Genomic DNA, 15,526 nt, shown 5'->3' with positions numbered 1-15,526 from the left:
CACATTCAATAAAGACAAAGTATTGCAAAACAAAAACATGTATTTTGGATGTTTTCCTTTCATTAGTCTCACTATTATTTGCCTGTAGTATCTCACATTGACATACATATTTTGAAATTTACAACACATATTTATGATTATTATGTGAATAAAGGCTTACTACGTGCAAAGTGGATGATGTCTTGGATATTTACATGAATAATTTGTCCGTGTACTCACCCTGTATCTATGACGCAGTGCTGGTAGGTGTAAAAAAAACTTGGTGCACAGTAGGCCTTTAACAGGATGATATGTCACTGTAAAGCAAGATGTGAATAATTAAGATAAGGATCAATAAGATTTAGTTAGTGGCTTCAGTTTTTCAGAGTTATGGTGCTATTTTGCTGGCTGACCATCGCACCTTATTGCAAAAGCCAGCGTCAACATTACTATTACTTGTTCATGTCTTACTTGTTTGTTTCCTAAGTCAAAATGTAATGTAAATGTAATGCAAATGAAAATCTGTTTCTTTCATTCCATCTCCTTTACTGTGGTTCTGTTTGCAGATATTCCACATCCTCATCTGAGTTCAGGCTGTCAAAAAATAAAGAGATACCCCATTTATAAGTTAAAATAACTAGTAAAATGTTTGACATAACAAAACAAAGTATGCAGAATGCATATTTCTATACATCACGAGCAGAGGTTATGTCAAGCGCCGTCTTCCTCACCCATCCCCCCCAACCCCTCTCTTTCCCTCTGTCTCATCCCTCCTTCTGTACAGTATCTGTGGAACCTCAAGGTGAACTAGGCGGGGCCGGAACTTGATCTGTGTGTTGCTGCAGAAACCACATCCTAAGTTTCTAAATCAGGCAACATCATCTATACATAGACAATATGAGACAGTTCTGCAGCTCCTGCCAGATGCACAGATGCAAGCACACAAACACACACACATACAGAGCTGTCCACTCTGAATGTAAATGCCCTCTATTGCTGAACTCTCAGTATGCTAACGAGCCTTTAAAAAGCCATGTCACCTCGCTAATGAATATGCATCAGCGGCCCAGTGAGGGTGACCTGTAGGGATGGGACAGAGGTCACAAGAGGTGGGGCGTGAGGAAGAAGGACCGACGCTCCCGCGAGACATGAATGGACAAAAAAAAGAACACATTCACCCCAACACATAACACGCACACAAACAGGGTAGCGAGACAAGATGACTGGGTTGCAGCTTCACCTATACCAACCCCAACCTTATCGGGTCCCACCCTCTCTCGCGCTCTCTCTCCATCCAGCTCTCACACACCTGCACTGGTCTTCCTGATGTCTAAAAGCTGGTGGGGCACAAAAACAAAAGGGCAACGTGCTGATACCTACCTTACCTCACTGTTTCTCTCCGCCTCTTTGGGTCTGTCAGCTTTTCTCCTCCTCCTCCACTTCTCTGTAAAGAAAAGGAGTACATGTGAGTCTGAATACTGCTGCTGGGACGTGTGAATACAGGTATGTTTCTCGTTCCTAATATTTTTTCTCTTTGCTTCATCATTCAAAACAGCTTTAATGTATTTATATCTACATTGTGCTGAAAATATCTAAAGTGTGTGAAAATTAACAGTGTAAAAATTCAAGAACGCACATCGGATTACCAAAATATCAATCAAATCTGAGCAGGTCATTTTATTGTTTACAGGATATAGACTTCAGTAAAATCAACACTATGACTGTGATTAATTTATCTATTTGTAATTCCTGTTTCAGTAATTTTATTTTCACACAAATAAAATATCAAGCAGGTGTAAAAAAAGGTGACAGATTCCAATGTCAAGCTGAAAACAAGGCTGTTTTTTGTAATAATGTGTTAAACCTGGCATTTTAGAGGTGTAAAGCCTTCATCTCACAATGACAGTACATGACATACAGAATACTATGTATGTACTATGATGTATACTGCAAATGTGATGTATGCAGTGTTGTTAGATCAGGTGCATTATTCACGTCATTATCACCACTGCAGTCTATCTATCTAACATTCTCACAAGCACATCAGAATCTAAAATCATGCTTAAAATACACATAAAGAGCATCAATATCTGAGCACTGTCCATATTAGATATGCTGTTTGGCATCACTGCTTCTGTTTGCTCCTGCAGCTGTTAGCGCACCAGCGGTGGTTTCTGTTTGAGCCTATCTTTTCAGACCAAACTGGTGTGTAATGTGGAAAATGCAGACATAAACTGAGATCAGTGTCTGCTTGGGTGTATGATCCTTATCTGCTGATTCAGCCCCCAGATACTCAATACCTGAAATGTCTGCAGAATAGAAAATAACATACCAAAACATTTTCACACTTTGGAGACAAATTTTTGGCACTTTCCTCTCATTAAATTTCTTTGCCTGCACTAAACTTGACCTTGGCATATGATTCTCACCTCTGGCAGCTCAGTGTGGAACAGCAGAGGTCCACGCGTGACGCCTCAACCCCCGCCTCACCCCACACCTCACTGTCAGCAGGTTTGGCAGATGCAGCAGCTTTCATATCCTGTGTTCAAGAGTTACTGCCAGGCCAGCAGAAACAGGAGAAGTCATTTGACACTGGTGGTCATTCAGAATCTATAAGCATATTATTGCTTCAAATGTCTGATCGATAGCATTTATGAAAACTCTGCTTTGGCGTGTTTGAGTGTTTATGTGGTTTGCTTGGATGGGACTTCGAATTTATCTTTTGCATTTACAGCAGTAACTATGTTGTCTGCTTTGTTGAGGTGTAATGTTCGATATATTGCAAATGTTGTGATTATTTTAATGGCTGAGCTATCATTTTCTGCATTTCTGCTTTGTTGCCAGTTAAATTCAGAAACCAGTGTCACTCCTGCAACGATGACTGGGATCCGTCGAGCTGCTCCGAGCACCTCATCTATCCCCACTAACTTGCCAAGTGCAACAGCCACCCCAGGCAAAAAACAATCTGGAGGCCAGAATCCCAACAAGTTCATAAATGAACTACGCCACATCCACAGTGAGTTAGAACTTAATGTTTATACCCAATCTTGACACTGATTTGGGGCACATAACCAACCACAATAGCCACTAGATAAGTAGAATAGGTACAGGAAGGTGAATAGGTATAATCATGAAAGTTTCGAACATGTGAGGGAGCTAAATTTTCTTTCATACTATGCATAGGAATCTGTGGAATAACTGGAAGACTGCTCTGTCCTGTTTAATGAATATGAATAAAGCAGCAACTCACACACTGTCAAGATGTTTGAAAGTTGAAATATTTAAAGATTTGAAGTTGGCTGAAGTTTGTAGCTGCTGGGAGTGTCTTGTTTTCAGGAATCTGTTCATGAATGGGGAAGGGTCACAATGCTTAGAACAGTACAAACATAAGCACTAATGGCACAAATACGAAGCCACATTCAAAATTGTTTACAAGATGGTTACAAGTACATTATCTCCTTGTTTACCCTTGTGTGGAAACATTCCTTTCCATTGTTTTCATTTTTGGCTGTAGTTCACATCGGCCAGTGTTGCACATTGTTTCGTGCATGTATAATATATTGGTAAATCAAAACTGCAAGTCATAAAAAATGCCATCTTGGACTTGAATATGTCCCTTGACATCGTCAATCATCATCATACATTGCTTAAATGACACTTTAGAACAAGCAGAATACACAGGAGATGGACACATGACAACAACTTGTAGCATACTGCAATCAGTACTACACCATCACCACAAAACATGACAATATTTCTGACAAAAATGCAGTACTGGCTTGGACTGCATTGCATTTCTCAGTGTACTTCATATTTTGTTCACTCTTTGTACTGTATGTATGAATCAGATAGTAGACAAAAAGATTTTTTTCCCAACTAAAGCTAGCTGAGAGGAAATTCAGGGATAACATTAGGAACAGTGAGTTCAAGTGGCTGACTAGAAGTGTGTTTAATATATCTTTGTATCATCAATGTGTTTTGTGGGTTTGCAGTGCCGTCATGGGCTGTTGCTGCACTTTGTATCGTGAGCTTGTGCGTGGTGCTGTCGTGTGCTGTATGTGTGTGGAAAAAGTGCTTGAAAAAGGACAAGGACAAAGAAAAAGAAAAGGACAAGAAAAAGGAAAAAGAGAAGAGCAAGGGAGGTTTTGACACTGAAATGGATGGAGGTTACAATGAGGTAAGCTACACACACACACAGACTCCTGCTGCAGACGCATTGTCCTTGCAATGTATCATGGTCCTGACATCCGGGTCACCCAGGACTAGTAAAGCTGTCAGGACATGTTAAGACTAATGGAGGTCTGGCGCATCCCTTATGTTGTAGTAAAAGTTGAGGTGTGAAATAAGCTGTTTCGGACGGTGCAGTCACACTCATACAAACGGTCAATATGACATTTTCCTGCCCCCTTATAAACAATAAATAAACTTTAGGCTATAAAATGATCTTTAAAAGTGTCTGCTTGTGTGATGCTACACAATGTAATGTAGTAACACAACACAAATAGCCGGTCACAATTTGTGAGGCTGGTTACTTGAGAAACAGTTTTATAAATTTGCATGTGATATGTGTCCATGTGTGTGCACAGCCCCTGAAAGACCAACCTAACAAAGAAACAGATCTGTCAGATAATGAACCCAAGGAGGATGAGAAGCTGGGCAGACTACATTTCACATTAGATTACAACTTCACAGATAATACGGTGAGCTGCTGGGATTCAGTATGACGTGCTTTTTTCCCCCACCACCATCTGCCAACTCTAAAATGTCACATTTTAATACTTCTCTCTTTTTCCTGTCAATTAGCCAGATTCAATTTTCTCTCCATTACATTCCTTCTGCTGTCACATCTTAGCTGGTGGTCGGCATTCTGCAAGCTGCAGAGCTTCCTGCGATGGATGTGGGAGGCAGTTCTGACCCCTACGTTAAACTCTATCTGCTACCGGACAAAAAGAAAAAGTTTGAAACCAAAGTTCATAGGAAGACTCTGGAACCAAACTTCAATGAGACTTTTACTTTTAAGGTAAATTCAACAAATATAAATGCAAATATAGTTATTTATCCACACTTGGGTCATTATCTGGGCATGACAAGTTGCAAATTATTGTGTCTGATTTGTGCAGGTAGCATACACTGAGCTGGGCGGGAAGACACTGGTGATGACTGTGTACGACTTTGATCGTTTCTCAAAGCACGATGCCATCGGAGCTGTCAAGATACCGATGAGCAGTGTGGACTTCAGCCAGTCTATGCAGGAGTGGAGGGATCTGCAGAAGGCAGAGAAGGAGGAGGTGTGAGCAAACTGACAGAGAAGGAAAGGAGTCGAACTTAAAGAGTTTCCAAAACAGTTCCTCTTTTAAATGAGTTTCTTTCCACAACGTGTTTACTTTATGTCAAAACTAGGAACCTCTGTCTCTTCAGACCATTTCTTGATTCAAGATTCATGATTCAAGATATTAGACATTCTTTCCATTATTTCTTTCTGTGCATCAGAGCGAGCGACTTGGAGACATATGCTTGTCGCTGAGGTATGTGCCTACCGCAGGGAAGCTGACGGTGGTGATTCTGGAGGCCAAAAACCTGAAGAAAATGGATGTTGGTGGATTATCAGGTAAGTCAAGCAGCAATATAAACTCCTTGTCATTTCCCTCTTACTAAAGTGCCAGAGAATTTTTAGTATAGACAACTTTTGTACCAGTCTAGTAAAATTGTTTGATCATTTTAAACACCTAAATATAAAACAGAAATATGTTTCAGTGTGTGCTGTAATATCACTAGATGCAACTTAATACCCCAGATTTGTTAGCTCTCGTTTATCATTAAAGTGTTCTAATTACCTTTTAAGTGGTGAGTCCAATTTCAAGCAGGTTCTATTTAAGGTAAATTGGGAACTTCTACAAAAGATGCTGTGTTTCCTTGATGGAGTTATTGCATCGGTGCCAGGCTGTTGGTCTGCTGCTCTGACATAAAACCTCTCTGTTCTCGCTACCAGACCCTTACGTGAAGATCCACTTAATGCAGAATGGGAAAAGACTCAAGAAGAAGAAAACAACGATAAAGAAAAACACTTTGAACCCTTACTATAATGAATCTTTCAGCTTTGAAGTACCATGTGAACAAATAGAGGTACATATATTTGTACATGCACATACATATGAGTGGATGTGGACACAATCTTTACGAATTATTTTTTGTGTGTTTCATTTGCAGAAAGTGCAGGTAGCAGTGACTGTTCTGGACTATGATAAGATTGGGAAGAATGATGCCATCGGGAAGGTGCTGCTGGGTGGTAACAGCACTGGAACTGAGCAACGCCATTGGTCAGACATGCTGGCTAACCCTCGACGGCCAATCGCCCAGTGGCATAGCCTCAAGTCAGAGGATGAAGTCAATGCTCTAATTTCCAACAAGAAGTAAAACGGTGACCCGCTGGCAATGGAACCTAGCATTTACCTCAGCTACTTCCAATTTATGTTCCTTCTTCTCCCCTAATTCCCCTTAAAAAAAAAAAAAAAAACGTTAAGCTACTTAACTGAGTAAATGTACCCAGTGATACTCTGCTTCACCCTTGACACGATCGAAGTCACTACTACAGACTGTAAGCTTTCTTCCCTCAGTAACTCCCTGCTCCTGCTTCTACTTTAGCTGTTATTTTAAACAAAGATGTATCACTATGTACAGTGCTATTAAACCAAATTACACTTTTTTTTAACTTATGAGAGTCATCTGTTCTGTACTGTTCAATATGCACGTTGCACTGATGTAAACACAACTAACCTGCAGGGGGAGACAATCCTAAGCACTAAAATGAAAAAGAGTTCCTCACATGGCTGCAATAGCATTTGGTGTCTACTTTCATAATCACTTAAATAATTAGATGTTGTAAATTCCACTGAAAATAAAGTTTGTACATTACATTTCCATTTTATCTCACTGCAACATTTTACAACAAAAATAATATTTATAGAAGTCAAGGCAGTGCACTAATTATGGTGCTGGAATGCAGCCCATGCATGAGAGAAAAGCCAAGATTATGACTCAGCATGATAATTTACAGACTGGTTTCCCTGCATCATTAAAGCCATAGAGTGTAGAGAACAGGCCTGGATCTCAGTGAGAATGTTTATCTGTCTTGAGAATTATGAAATAGTCCTTTGTCAAAGCTGACTTGCCATAATAGAAAAAACTTGTTACTATCGGCATAACAATGGCTTGTTTTAGTGATAAAAGCAAGCATCATAATAGGACCTTAACACTGAGGCAACTAAATGCATTTCATCGGTTTCAATTTTGTTTTTTACACCTGACAAAATAGCCTTTGTGAAAAAAAATATGTTTTTCTCTTTAAGTGGTGTCCAATGTGATACGTTTCAAATGGTGTGCAACAATGTTTTGAAATTAATCCTACTTGGGAAATGAGCAGTAATGCATCACCCATTTTTCCCAGTTTATTGGGAGGCGGTACATGTCAGCACACTTCACAACATTTTCCTCTGCCTCTTCATAATCAATACATATGTGAAATGTACGGCAAGACCACAGAAATCAGAACATCATGCTCACAGACTGAGTATTGGCTCATTCTGGTAGCAATGACCCACTAATGAAGGTCGTGCTTTTTATTAAAATACACAATTTTAACTGCTATACTTTGTGTCTGTACAAAGCCAGCACATTTGAAAGTTCTTCAGAGACAAAAATGACTAAAACAAGGAACCTAACGCAGGAAACACGACTGAAGATCCAGATTCTCAGTCAGGAAGGGAACAGCTGGGGCCAGATAGCCAGGAAATGCAGATGCAGTCCTTCAGCAGCAGGAAACACTCTGTAGATATACAGATGAACCAACAGCTTGGAAGACAAACCCTGATGAGGGCGTCCAAGGGTTTCTTCAGCCAGAAATTACTGCATCCTGATCCGCATGTGCAGGGACAACCACAGAATTACATCACAGGAGTTTCAGCAACAGTGGAGGCATTATCAAGGTTTGGGGATGCATGAGTGCTGCTGGTGTTGGTCATCTCACTGTCTGTGATGGCACATTGAACTCTGCAAAGTATTGCATCATTCTCCAAACCCACATGCTTCCTTCTGCACGCGCTATGTTCCGTCGAGGTCAAAATTGGATGTTTCAACAAGACAATGCCACTTGCCACACATCCAGGATCAGCAGAACGTGGCTGTTGGAGCACAGTATCCATGTCTGGCCAGCTCAATCATCAGACATGAGCCTCATTGAAAATCTGTGGTGGATTATCAAAAGGTCTGTTTCAAAGAGTAAACCAAAGAATTTAGAAGAATTAAATGCAGTAATTCAAGAAGAATTGGACAACATTACCTCTCAACAGTGTGAAAGGCTCATGGGGAACATGCCAGCCAGGATTAGAGCTCTACTGCATGTTAATGGCAGGACTACTAAATGTAAATTTGATGATGTGATGGTTTATTTATTTTTTTGTTCAGTTTTGAACACATTCTCTGTTATTTGTTGACTTTGGTACCAATGATGTTGAGAACTGACATATTGAAGCTGTTAAGAATTTAGTTTTGTTAGTTTTTCTTGTAAACAATAAACAAAAAATATATAACTTGTATTTGTTTGTGTCTGTCTAATGCAGTCACACTTTTCAAAACACAAAAAAGATTTTTTCCACAAATATTTCGTGACACTTTTTGAGATTATGTGTAAAATTTTAAGGGTGACCGAAAACTTTTTTTCCACCACTGCATCTTCTTCTTCTTTTCCTTTCGGCTTTTCCCTTCAGGGGTCGCCACAGCGAATCAATTGCCTCCATCTAACCCTGTCTGCTGCATCCTCTTCTCTCAACTGTCCAGTAGGGGCAAGACCGATTTGTGGCACTGGCAGCTAGCAGTGACACTTTTTGTGGCACCGCCGCGGTGCCACGGTTAATGCCACTGTGCAGTGACACTTTTTGTGGCACCGCAGCGGTGCCACAAAAAGTGTCACTGCTCGCTGCCAGTGCCACACATCGGACCTGCTGTCTCTCCAACCTTATCAACTCACGACTTGATATTTAATTTATGCTTTTCCTTTACTTTACATAAATACAAAAATACAGCATGCCAGGTCATTTCTGTTTATCAACACTTTAGGTGAATTTTAAACTAATTACTAAATATCATTACCTTAATTACTAAGTATACAAAGATAAACAAGTAGCTTAAGTACCTTAGCTAGCGTTAACTACACCGGTCATGTTTAGCCACTTTAAGTCGTCGGAAAATAAAAATATCTGACAAAATTATCTCCAAATTGTATCTGTGACTTAAGTTTAATTAGCTGGGTGACTTAACGTTATGTAATACATATATTTATTGCATAAATATTTCGCCAGGCTAACTTTAAATTAGCTAACATTAACATTAACTAAAAGTTAGCATATTGTTATTTTTTCCTTTTTGGCATAAAACTAGGTTCGTTTTAACTGGTTCAGGTGACTGGCGTGAGAATGGAATTATATTTCCAGCACTTTAGCTCAGTAGCTTCAAAGTTCGCTTCTGCTTGTGTGCATCCGTTAAAAATGTCCTCCCAATGTCATGTGAGAAGCCAGAATTTTGAGTTTTGAGGTGAAATGGATGAAGCGACAGACCTGCGGGTTCCCACGAAGACACACGGAGGTGAAAGCCCCAGCCTGCCAACTGTACGCTGAGGATGTGACAGAGAGCAGAGCAGCTTACCTGCCCACACAGGTGTAGGCTACTCGTCATCCGCTCAGGGGGGCTGTCGCGTCCAGGTAGGTCTTACAGGTACCGACCAGGCATCGTCCCCGGTGCTACCAAACATCCTAAACCCTTTCCTCTCGGGACAGCTGAGATGCACCGTTAACGTTTCGGCGGGACTTCCTTTCGGACTCTGAGATGAACTTAAAGTGGACAGTGAAACGATTTCTTCTTATGTCGTTTTCAGTCTCCCACTTGCTGTTACTTGAGGGTGAGTCAGACCGTTTTACCCATCCAGAGTGCTTCTGTAGTCTTGTAATAAAGTTTGCCACACAGATTTGAATGGAAACCGTAATGACATAGAGATAAGTGGTGATTTCTTATATAACTGAGCCACAACATCCTTGAAGTAGTACAAGTTCTGTAAATACTGGATTCACCCCACTTGCCCTTTATCAATATAATCTGGCAAACATAAATCACTTTTGCAAATAGCATTGTGTAAAACTGTTCTCCCAGCTTGTCTTTTCATATCCTTCTGTCCTAACATGACATATAACTACAGATGTACATTGTGAAAGTGATTTAGACTTGCCACCTGTGGATCTACCTTTAATTATAGATGATTTTAAATTGCATGTGCACAACATATCTGTTTGATAGGTTAAGAACTTTAATGCTATTTGTATAACTTTGCATGTAGGAGCTCAGAGCCGACTTTCAGTGGCGGAAGGAAGACTACAGAGGTAAATAAATGAAAGAAAGAATTGGGCAGATACTCTGTTATTAATATTAATACTAAATAATGCAGTGTCAGAAGTAATCCCTGTGATTTTTCACAGGTCATTATCATCCCAGGTCATAGGATGATCATGATAAATGCTTTGACTCTTGCTGTTTCAGTCTAGTGTGTGTGACTTAGACAGTCTGTGAGTGTGTGCGTACTTGCAATGGTGCGTGTGACGGTTCAGTAAAGTGTAGTGCGGAGTCTGAATTCAAGTGGTGTAAAGTGCACTTAAGTCTCCCCTCTGACTGTTTCTTCCCACTAATGTGCATGTTTGTGTGTGTGCAGAAGGGCTAATGCACTTCGGAGGAAACGGGATCTCCTCGGGGAGGAGGTTTGTACACTACACCTAAGAGAACCAGAGGAGGTCAGGGCACCCACATGCGCACAACACCCTAACCGGCACAAAGCTATCTTTGTAAAGAATGAGACACACTCACTAACACATACACTTTCTCCCACTCAACCTGACGCAACTTTTAAGTTACAGCGACAGGTACACCGATGGTAACTGCACTGTGTCAGTAAAGCTGTTAGAGCTTGAAAATAACTGAAGGAACTCCTCTAAGTGTCTATTGTTTATTGTTTTCCAAGACATACAGACCATTGCTGTCGGAAGGTGCTCTGTCACGCAGCATTTTGCACAACTACACAGCCAGAGATGCCTCTTCAGGTAAACACACTGCCTGTGAAGTGACTCCAAATGCATTTAAAGAAACTTAAAACTAATTACCCAGCTCGATTAGGATGAGAGAACTTGACTTTGTTCGTGTCTTTCCCAGAATATTGCGGATGCCTCAATGGAGGCTGGTGTCAGGAGGGCGGTGTGTGTGACTGTGCTCAGTTCCAGGCACTGGGAGACCGCTGCCAGATCAGTGAGTAACACACGTCTTCATTTTGTGTCAGCTCAGATTCATCTCAGCCACACATGCACCATTCCTGGTATGCAACAGACCAGCTGCTTTCCGATGTTTAATAACAATAAGGTTTTTTTTGTAACAGAATACAGTTACACACTCAGTTATACAAGAATGAGAGCATGTATGAGACTCTCCAATCATTCAGCAAACGTTAATTACCTGCACACACTCCAACATTAATTATCAGATTTCCCCAGAATCTCTCTCTCTCTCTTTCTCTCTCTATCTCTCTTCGCTGATACAAATCCACCACCCTCCATCTCCATTCAGCCCACGCCTACATTCACATAGACATCGAGTTTACTCCCTAGAGAAGCAGATATAAAGTCACTTGAACTAAAGTAATAGAGTAAGGGCTGAGTGATGGAGTTTCTGGTTTCTATATTCTGAACAGGCTCCTTATACTGTATATCAGGAGATCTGAGGTCACAATGATTGTAAAGACATTTTTCATTTCAATGAACTAATTTGGTGTTGACACACATGTTTGAAACTATATTGTTGTATAAAGATCTGCGACTGAAATTAGGCTTGAAATGAAATCCCGAAATAGGCTATTGAAAAGATGCAGAGTATGTGATTCTTAAAAAATTGAAAGCCTTTTCCAAGAAATATAATCAAACTTCATAGCTGTAACATAGTTTTTAGGAACTAGGGCACCAAAGCTGATGCCACCAAAAGTTGATTCTAGAAATATTAAATAAGACTGGGAAATTTAGTTAACTGAAACAGTGATGTCTTGTGATTAAGATATGTAAAGTGGAATTAATATTATCAGCATGACAAGACATTCACTAATAAGATTACAAGATGTGACTCACTGTCACCACCCCCCACCCCCTCAGTTTTTGGGAAGAGTCTGAGACAGCATCTTGGCAAAGCCAGCTGTGGGGATTTCCTATAACAAAGGGCTTTTAGAAAATTCTGGTGTTCATTTTCCACTGATAAGTTCAGTGAAATCGAAGATGATGAAAGACAGGAGAATGATAAAAGAGATTGGATGCATGACTTGCTCTCTCCGTTTTAGTTAAGTGTCAATTTCTGCTGGAATTTACTTGTGTCATCACATGAAATTGAGCCACTTCATCATCACAAGAATCTTGTCTGAGTGAATTGCCCATTTTTCCCTCTCTCAGTACCTAACCAGGGCCAGGATAGAGACGGGATCTGCAGGTCATGGGGTCAGCACCACTACGAAACATTCGATGGAATCTACTTCTACTTCCCAGGAACCTGCTCTTACATTCTGGCCCAGGACTGCCATTCAGCAACACCACAGTACACAGTGTGGGTAAGGCCAGTTTTCAGCTTTCATGTATAAATAGTAGTTTAGCTCCTTACCACTCTGCCATGGTCACATAAAGAAGCTGATACTCAGTGGTATTTGGCTGCTTATACAAAGCAAAATGCCTCAAGAAACAGAGTTATACAAGGCTGCATGCCAATACACAGTTATTATAAACCTCATATAAACTTTCATTCACATATTGGCTCACACTATTTTCCTCTTGACCTAAGTGAATGATTTTGTAACTGATAATTGAAAAAAGCAGGCATGAACCTGTTTGAGTTGTCTTAGTTATTTCATATTGCATTTGAAAATCATATTAAACAACTGATTTCTCTTTTTTGCCTACACACCACTTCATTAAAAGTAGCAAATCTGATGTGCTAACAAGTATTTATCCTTTTAGCAAAAGCCTCTTTCTCTGTGCAGAATCCCTCCATTGTTTTCTAAAATTCTAAAAATAGCATCAGTAACTAATGCCTTTGGTAAATAGTTCTTTTTCATGATTAAGTTCTTTTCAAAATGAATGTCCTGAAGTGTTTTAATCCTGCTGCCTCTTGCATCTATTTTTGCATATTGTTTGATGGCAACAATTCACATACCACACTTGCCATTTGCAGCCATTGATGGCGGCATCATTACCAGACAGGTGACTGTGGTTTTTAGAATGCCAGCTCAGATTACAGATAGTTTCTAATCCCTATTTAATAAATTTCCATGCTTTTCCCCCAGTGAACCTTTCTTTGATTCTCTTTCATTGGTAGAGATGAGTGATAAGCCCTGATAGTCAGCTTTCACAAATTATTGTTCAGAAGAGGGAAGTAAAAAGTAGGCTGGACTCATTTTATTTCCCAGTTGTGAGTGTTGCTGCTTCTGCATAATCATCTCCAAACAATACAGAGACACAGGGAAAATTCCTACACCACACTAAATGTTAAATTTTATTGAGCCTAAGCTATACGTGTAGCCTTTCAAGAAGCTACGAGAGAAGAGGAATCAACAGGTTATGTAGATTTCCTTTTATATATTGCATGCCATGTTATTCAAATTAAAAATTATAAATGCCAGTGAAACCTACAATGAAAAAAAAGAATGCTACAATACATGTATGAAAGAGTAAATGCCTACACTTTAAAATCTGTTGACTGTTACTCACAACAAATAAGACTTCAGTGAACATCACTGGCTACTCATAGGTTCACATTTAGTAAGGTAAGGTTTTTAACTTACAATAAAAATTGTTACATAAATGTCATAAAATCTACAGTGTATTAGCAGGAAAACTGCTTTGTCAGCTTCATGGGCTGTAAATAACTATACACCTGAGTACATTTTATGAAATTTATGTGAGATGGCTTTAGGGAGACAAATCTCATTTCTGGCAGAGGTACAAAATTGCATCCCAGGTCTTTATATAGCTGTTTGTTATGCCATTTATTTGTTTCATTTGTTCATTTATTTCACTGGCGTATCTATTTATATCAGTTTGAACAAAATGGCATTTTGTCGCTTTGAAGAATGCGGGGAAATCCTGTTGTTTGAACATCAACACAAAAACTGAGGTCCTGATGGATGTGAATCACTTTACCACAGTTAGTGATAAACATCTCCATAGCTACGCTTTATCTCTGTATCTGGATATTGCTTGCCACTGCCAAAGGATTCAGTGATAGAAGTCTGTGTCACTCCAGCATCATCTTTCTTCTTACTTCAGTCTGACTTACTTTGCACCTAATGAGATGCAGTTTGCATATGACTATGACAAACGTAAAGAGAAGTAGTTGTTACTAACTGGTGGTAGCATATTTACTGAGGTTAGATATCAATCTCTTAATATTGGAATCGATCCTATCACAGAAAAAGAAAATATCCATATTTCAGTACTGATCAGCACTCCACTATCGATCATCTTTCTTGTCTTCTCAGGTTCACAACAGTAGAGTGTGTGATGGAAGTGTGTATTCATGTCCAAGAGCCCTCAGCCTGTTCTTCCCAAACGAGGAGGAGATCCACATCTCTGGATATCGGGTTCACCAGGGAGGTCGCAGGTGTGTGTTTTTCTGCAAAGGTGTAGAAATAACAAGACTGAGTATGAGTTAACTGTAAGAAAAAAAAAGTGAAACAAGACCTCAGTCACTCACCACGTCATCCACACCCACTACAAAATCACTATAGAGCATTTGGAGCATGTTTGTTTTAAAGGCCTGACTTCACCAGACTGTCTCTTGGTGTGTCTGTCTCTGTGAAATGTCAGGCTAAGTTTGCCCCAGACTGTGGGCAGTGTGTTTATTGAGAGACTGGCCGATTACCTGCTTGTGAAGAGTGTCTTTGGCTTCTCTCTGGCCTGGGATGGAGGCTCGGGTGTTTACCTGAAGATGAGCGAGGAGCACCAGGGTGCCCCATGTGGGCTGTGTGGGAACTTCAACCACATTGCTGGAGATGACCTCACCACCGCTCGCGGTAAGACCGGCCCGACTGGCCCCTCATCCTCTTATCCCTTCTCTCAGCACCCACTCACTGCAATTATTGTTATTATATACTCAACAGTGATTCTGGCCAATTATAGTAGCAGTGGGACCTGGGCAGACCAGAGTTGAAGGATAGGGGAGAGCTGGTAGTTTGGGTTTGAATGGCTGGAAGAAGCAAGGATCTTTCCTCAGATGACCCGTAACATGAACTATGGTGCTTGCCTGCTTGTTTAGACAGAGGACTGTCCAGTAGAGAGAGGATGAGCTGAGGGAAGAGTGTAAACAAAAAGACCCCTACTGTAAAGCTGCTTTGGATTTGTTTTCACAATGCAACAACAACATGTACAACGCTGTAATGTTAGACCTGTATTTTAATTGAATTGAAATGAGAAAGTAAATATGTATGTGT

General features: G+C 40.2%; 2 protein-coding genes across 6 annotated transcripts in view; both read left to right on the top strand.

Annotated features, from left to right (window-relative positions):
• Positions 1 to 1,144: 1,144 nt before the first annotated feature.
• On the top strand, positions 1,145 to 6,688 carry LOC110949722 (synaptotagmin-1-like). 5 transcript variants are annotated; one of them, XM_051952221.1, is made up of 10 exons: positions 1,145 to 1,482; positions 2,418 to 2,490; positions 2,824 to 2,995; positions 3,972 to 4,156; positions 4,566 to 4,679; positions 4,832 to 4,999; positions 5,100 to 5,267; positions 5,470 to 5,587; positions 5,969 to 6,102; positions 6,187 to 6,688. In XM_051952221.1, exons 3-10 carry the CDS (start codon positions 2,857 to 2,859, stop codon positions 6,391 to 6,393), a joined length of 1,233 nt encoding a protein of 410 aa, XP_051808181.1. In that variant the 5' UTR covers positions 1,145 to 1,482; positions 2,418 to 2,490; positions 2,824 to 2,856; the 3' UTR covers positions 6,394 to 6,688. The 5 variants fall into 5 exon arrangements, with proteins under 5 accessions (XP_051808181.1, XP_051808180.1, XP_051808179.1 ...); XM_051952220.1 differs by lacking the exon at positions 2,418 to 2,490 and having other exon boundaries at positions 1,146 to 1,482; XM_051952219.1 differs by having other exon boundaries at positions 1,146 to 1,482; positions 2,418 to 2,995.
• A 3,000-nt stretch (positions 6,689 to 9,688) lies between these two features.
• otogl (otogelin-like) overlaps positions 9,689 to 15,526 on the top strand; it is a 29,953-nt gene continuing 24,115 nt past the window's right edge. Inside the window, exons 1-8 of the mRNA XM_051952590.1 lie at positions 9,689 to 9,928; positions 10,361 to 10,403; positions 10,730 to 10,775; positions 11,036 to 11,114; positions 11,224 to 11,316; positions 12,498 to 12,652; positions 14,576 to 14,697; positions 14,904 to 15,109. Of these exons, the coding sequence (XP_051808550.1) occupies positions 9,856 to 9,928; positions 10,361 to 10,403; positions 10,730 to 10,775; positions 11,036 to 11,114; positions 11,224 to 11,316; positions 12,498 to 12,652; positions 14,576 to 14,697; positions 14,904 to 15,109 (817 nt within the window). The 5' untranslated portion in view covers positions 9,689 to 9,855. The remainder of the gene's footprint in view (positions 9,929 to 10,360; positions 10,404 to 10,729; positions 10,776 to 11,035; positions 11,115 to 11,223; positions 11,317 to 12,497; positions 12,653 to 14,575; positions 14,698 to 14,903; positions 15,110 to 15,526) is intronic.

This window comes from Acanthochromis polyacanthus, chromosome 8 (assembly GCF_021347895.1).
Source record: "Acanthochromis polyacanthus isolate Apoly-LR-REF ecotype Palm Island chromosome 8, KAUST_Apoly_ChrSc, whole genome shotgun sequence".
Lineage (NCBI taxonomy): Eukaryota > Metazoa > Chordata > Actinopteri > Pomacentridae > Acanthochromis > Acanthochromis polyacanthus.
Note: the sequence above shows the minus strand (reverse complement) of the source record. Positions and strands in the feature narration are given on the sequence as shown.

Bases quoted from the DNA above. Each gene is read 5' to 3' on its own strand.
- LOC110949722 (XM_051952219.1), top strand. From the start codon at position 2,722: ATGTTGTCTGCTTTGTTGAGGTGTAATGTTCGATATATTGCAAATGTT. The intron at 4,157-4,565 runs GTAAGCTACACA...GTGTGTGCACAG, and splicing joins TGGATGGAGGTTACAATGAG to CCCCTGAAAGACCAACCTAA. The intron at 4,680-4,831 runs GTGAGCTGCTGG...GTCACATCTTAG, and splicing joins ACAACTTCACAGATAATACG to CTGGTGGTCGGCATTCTGCA.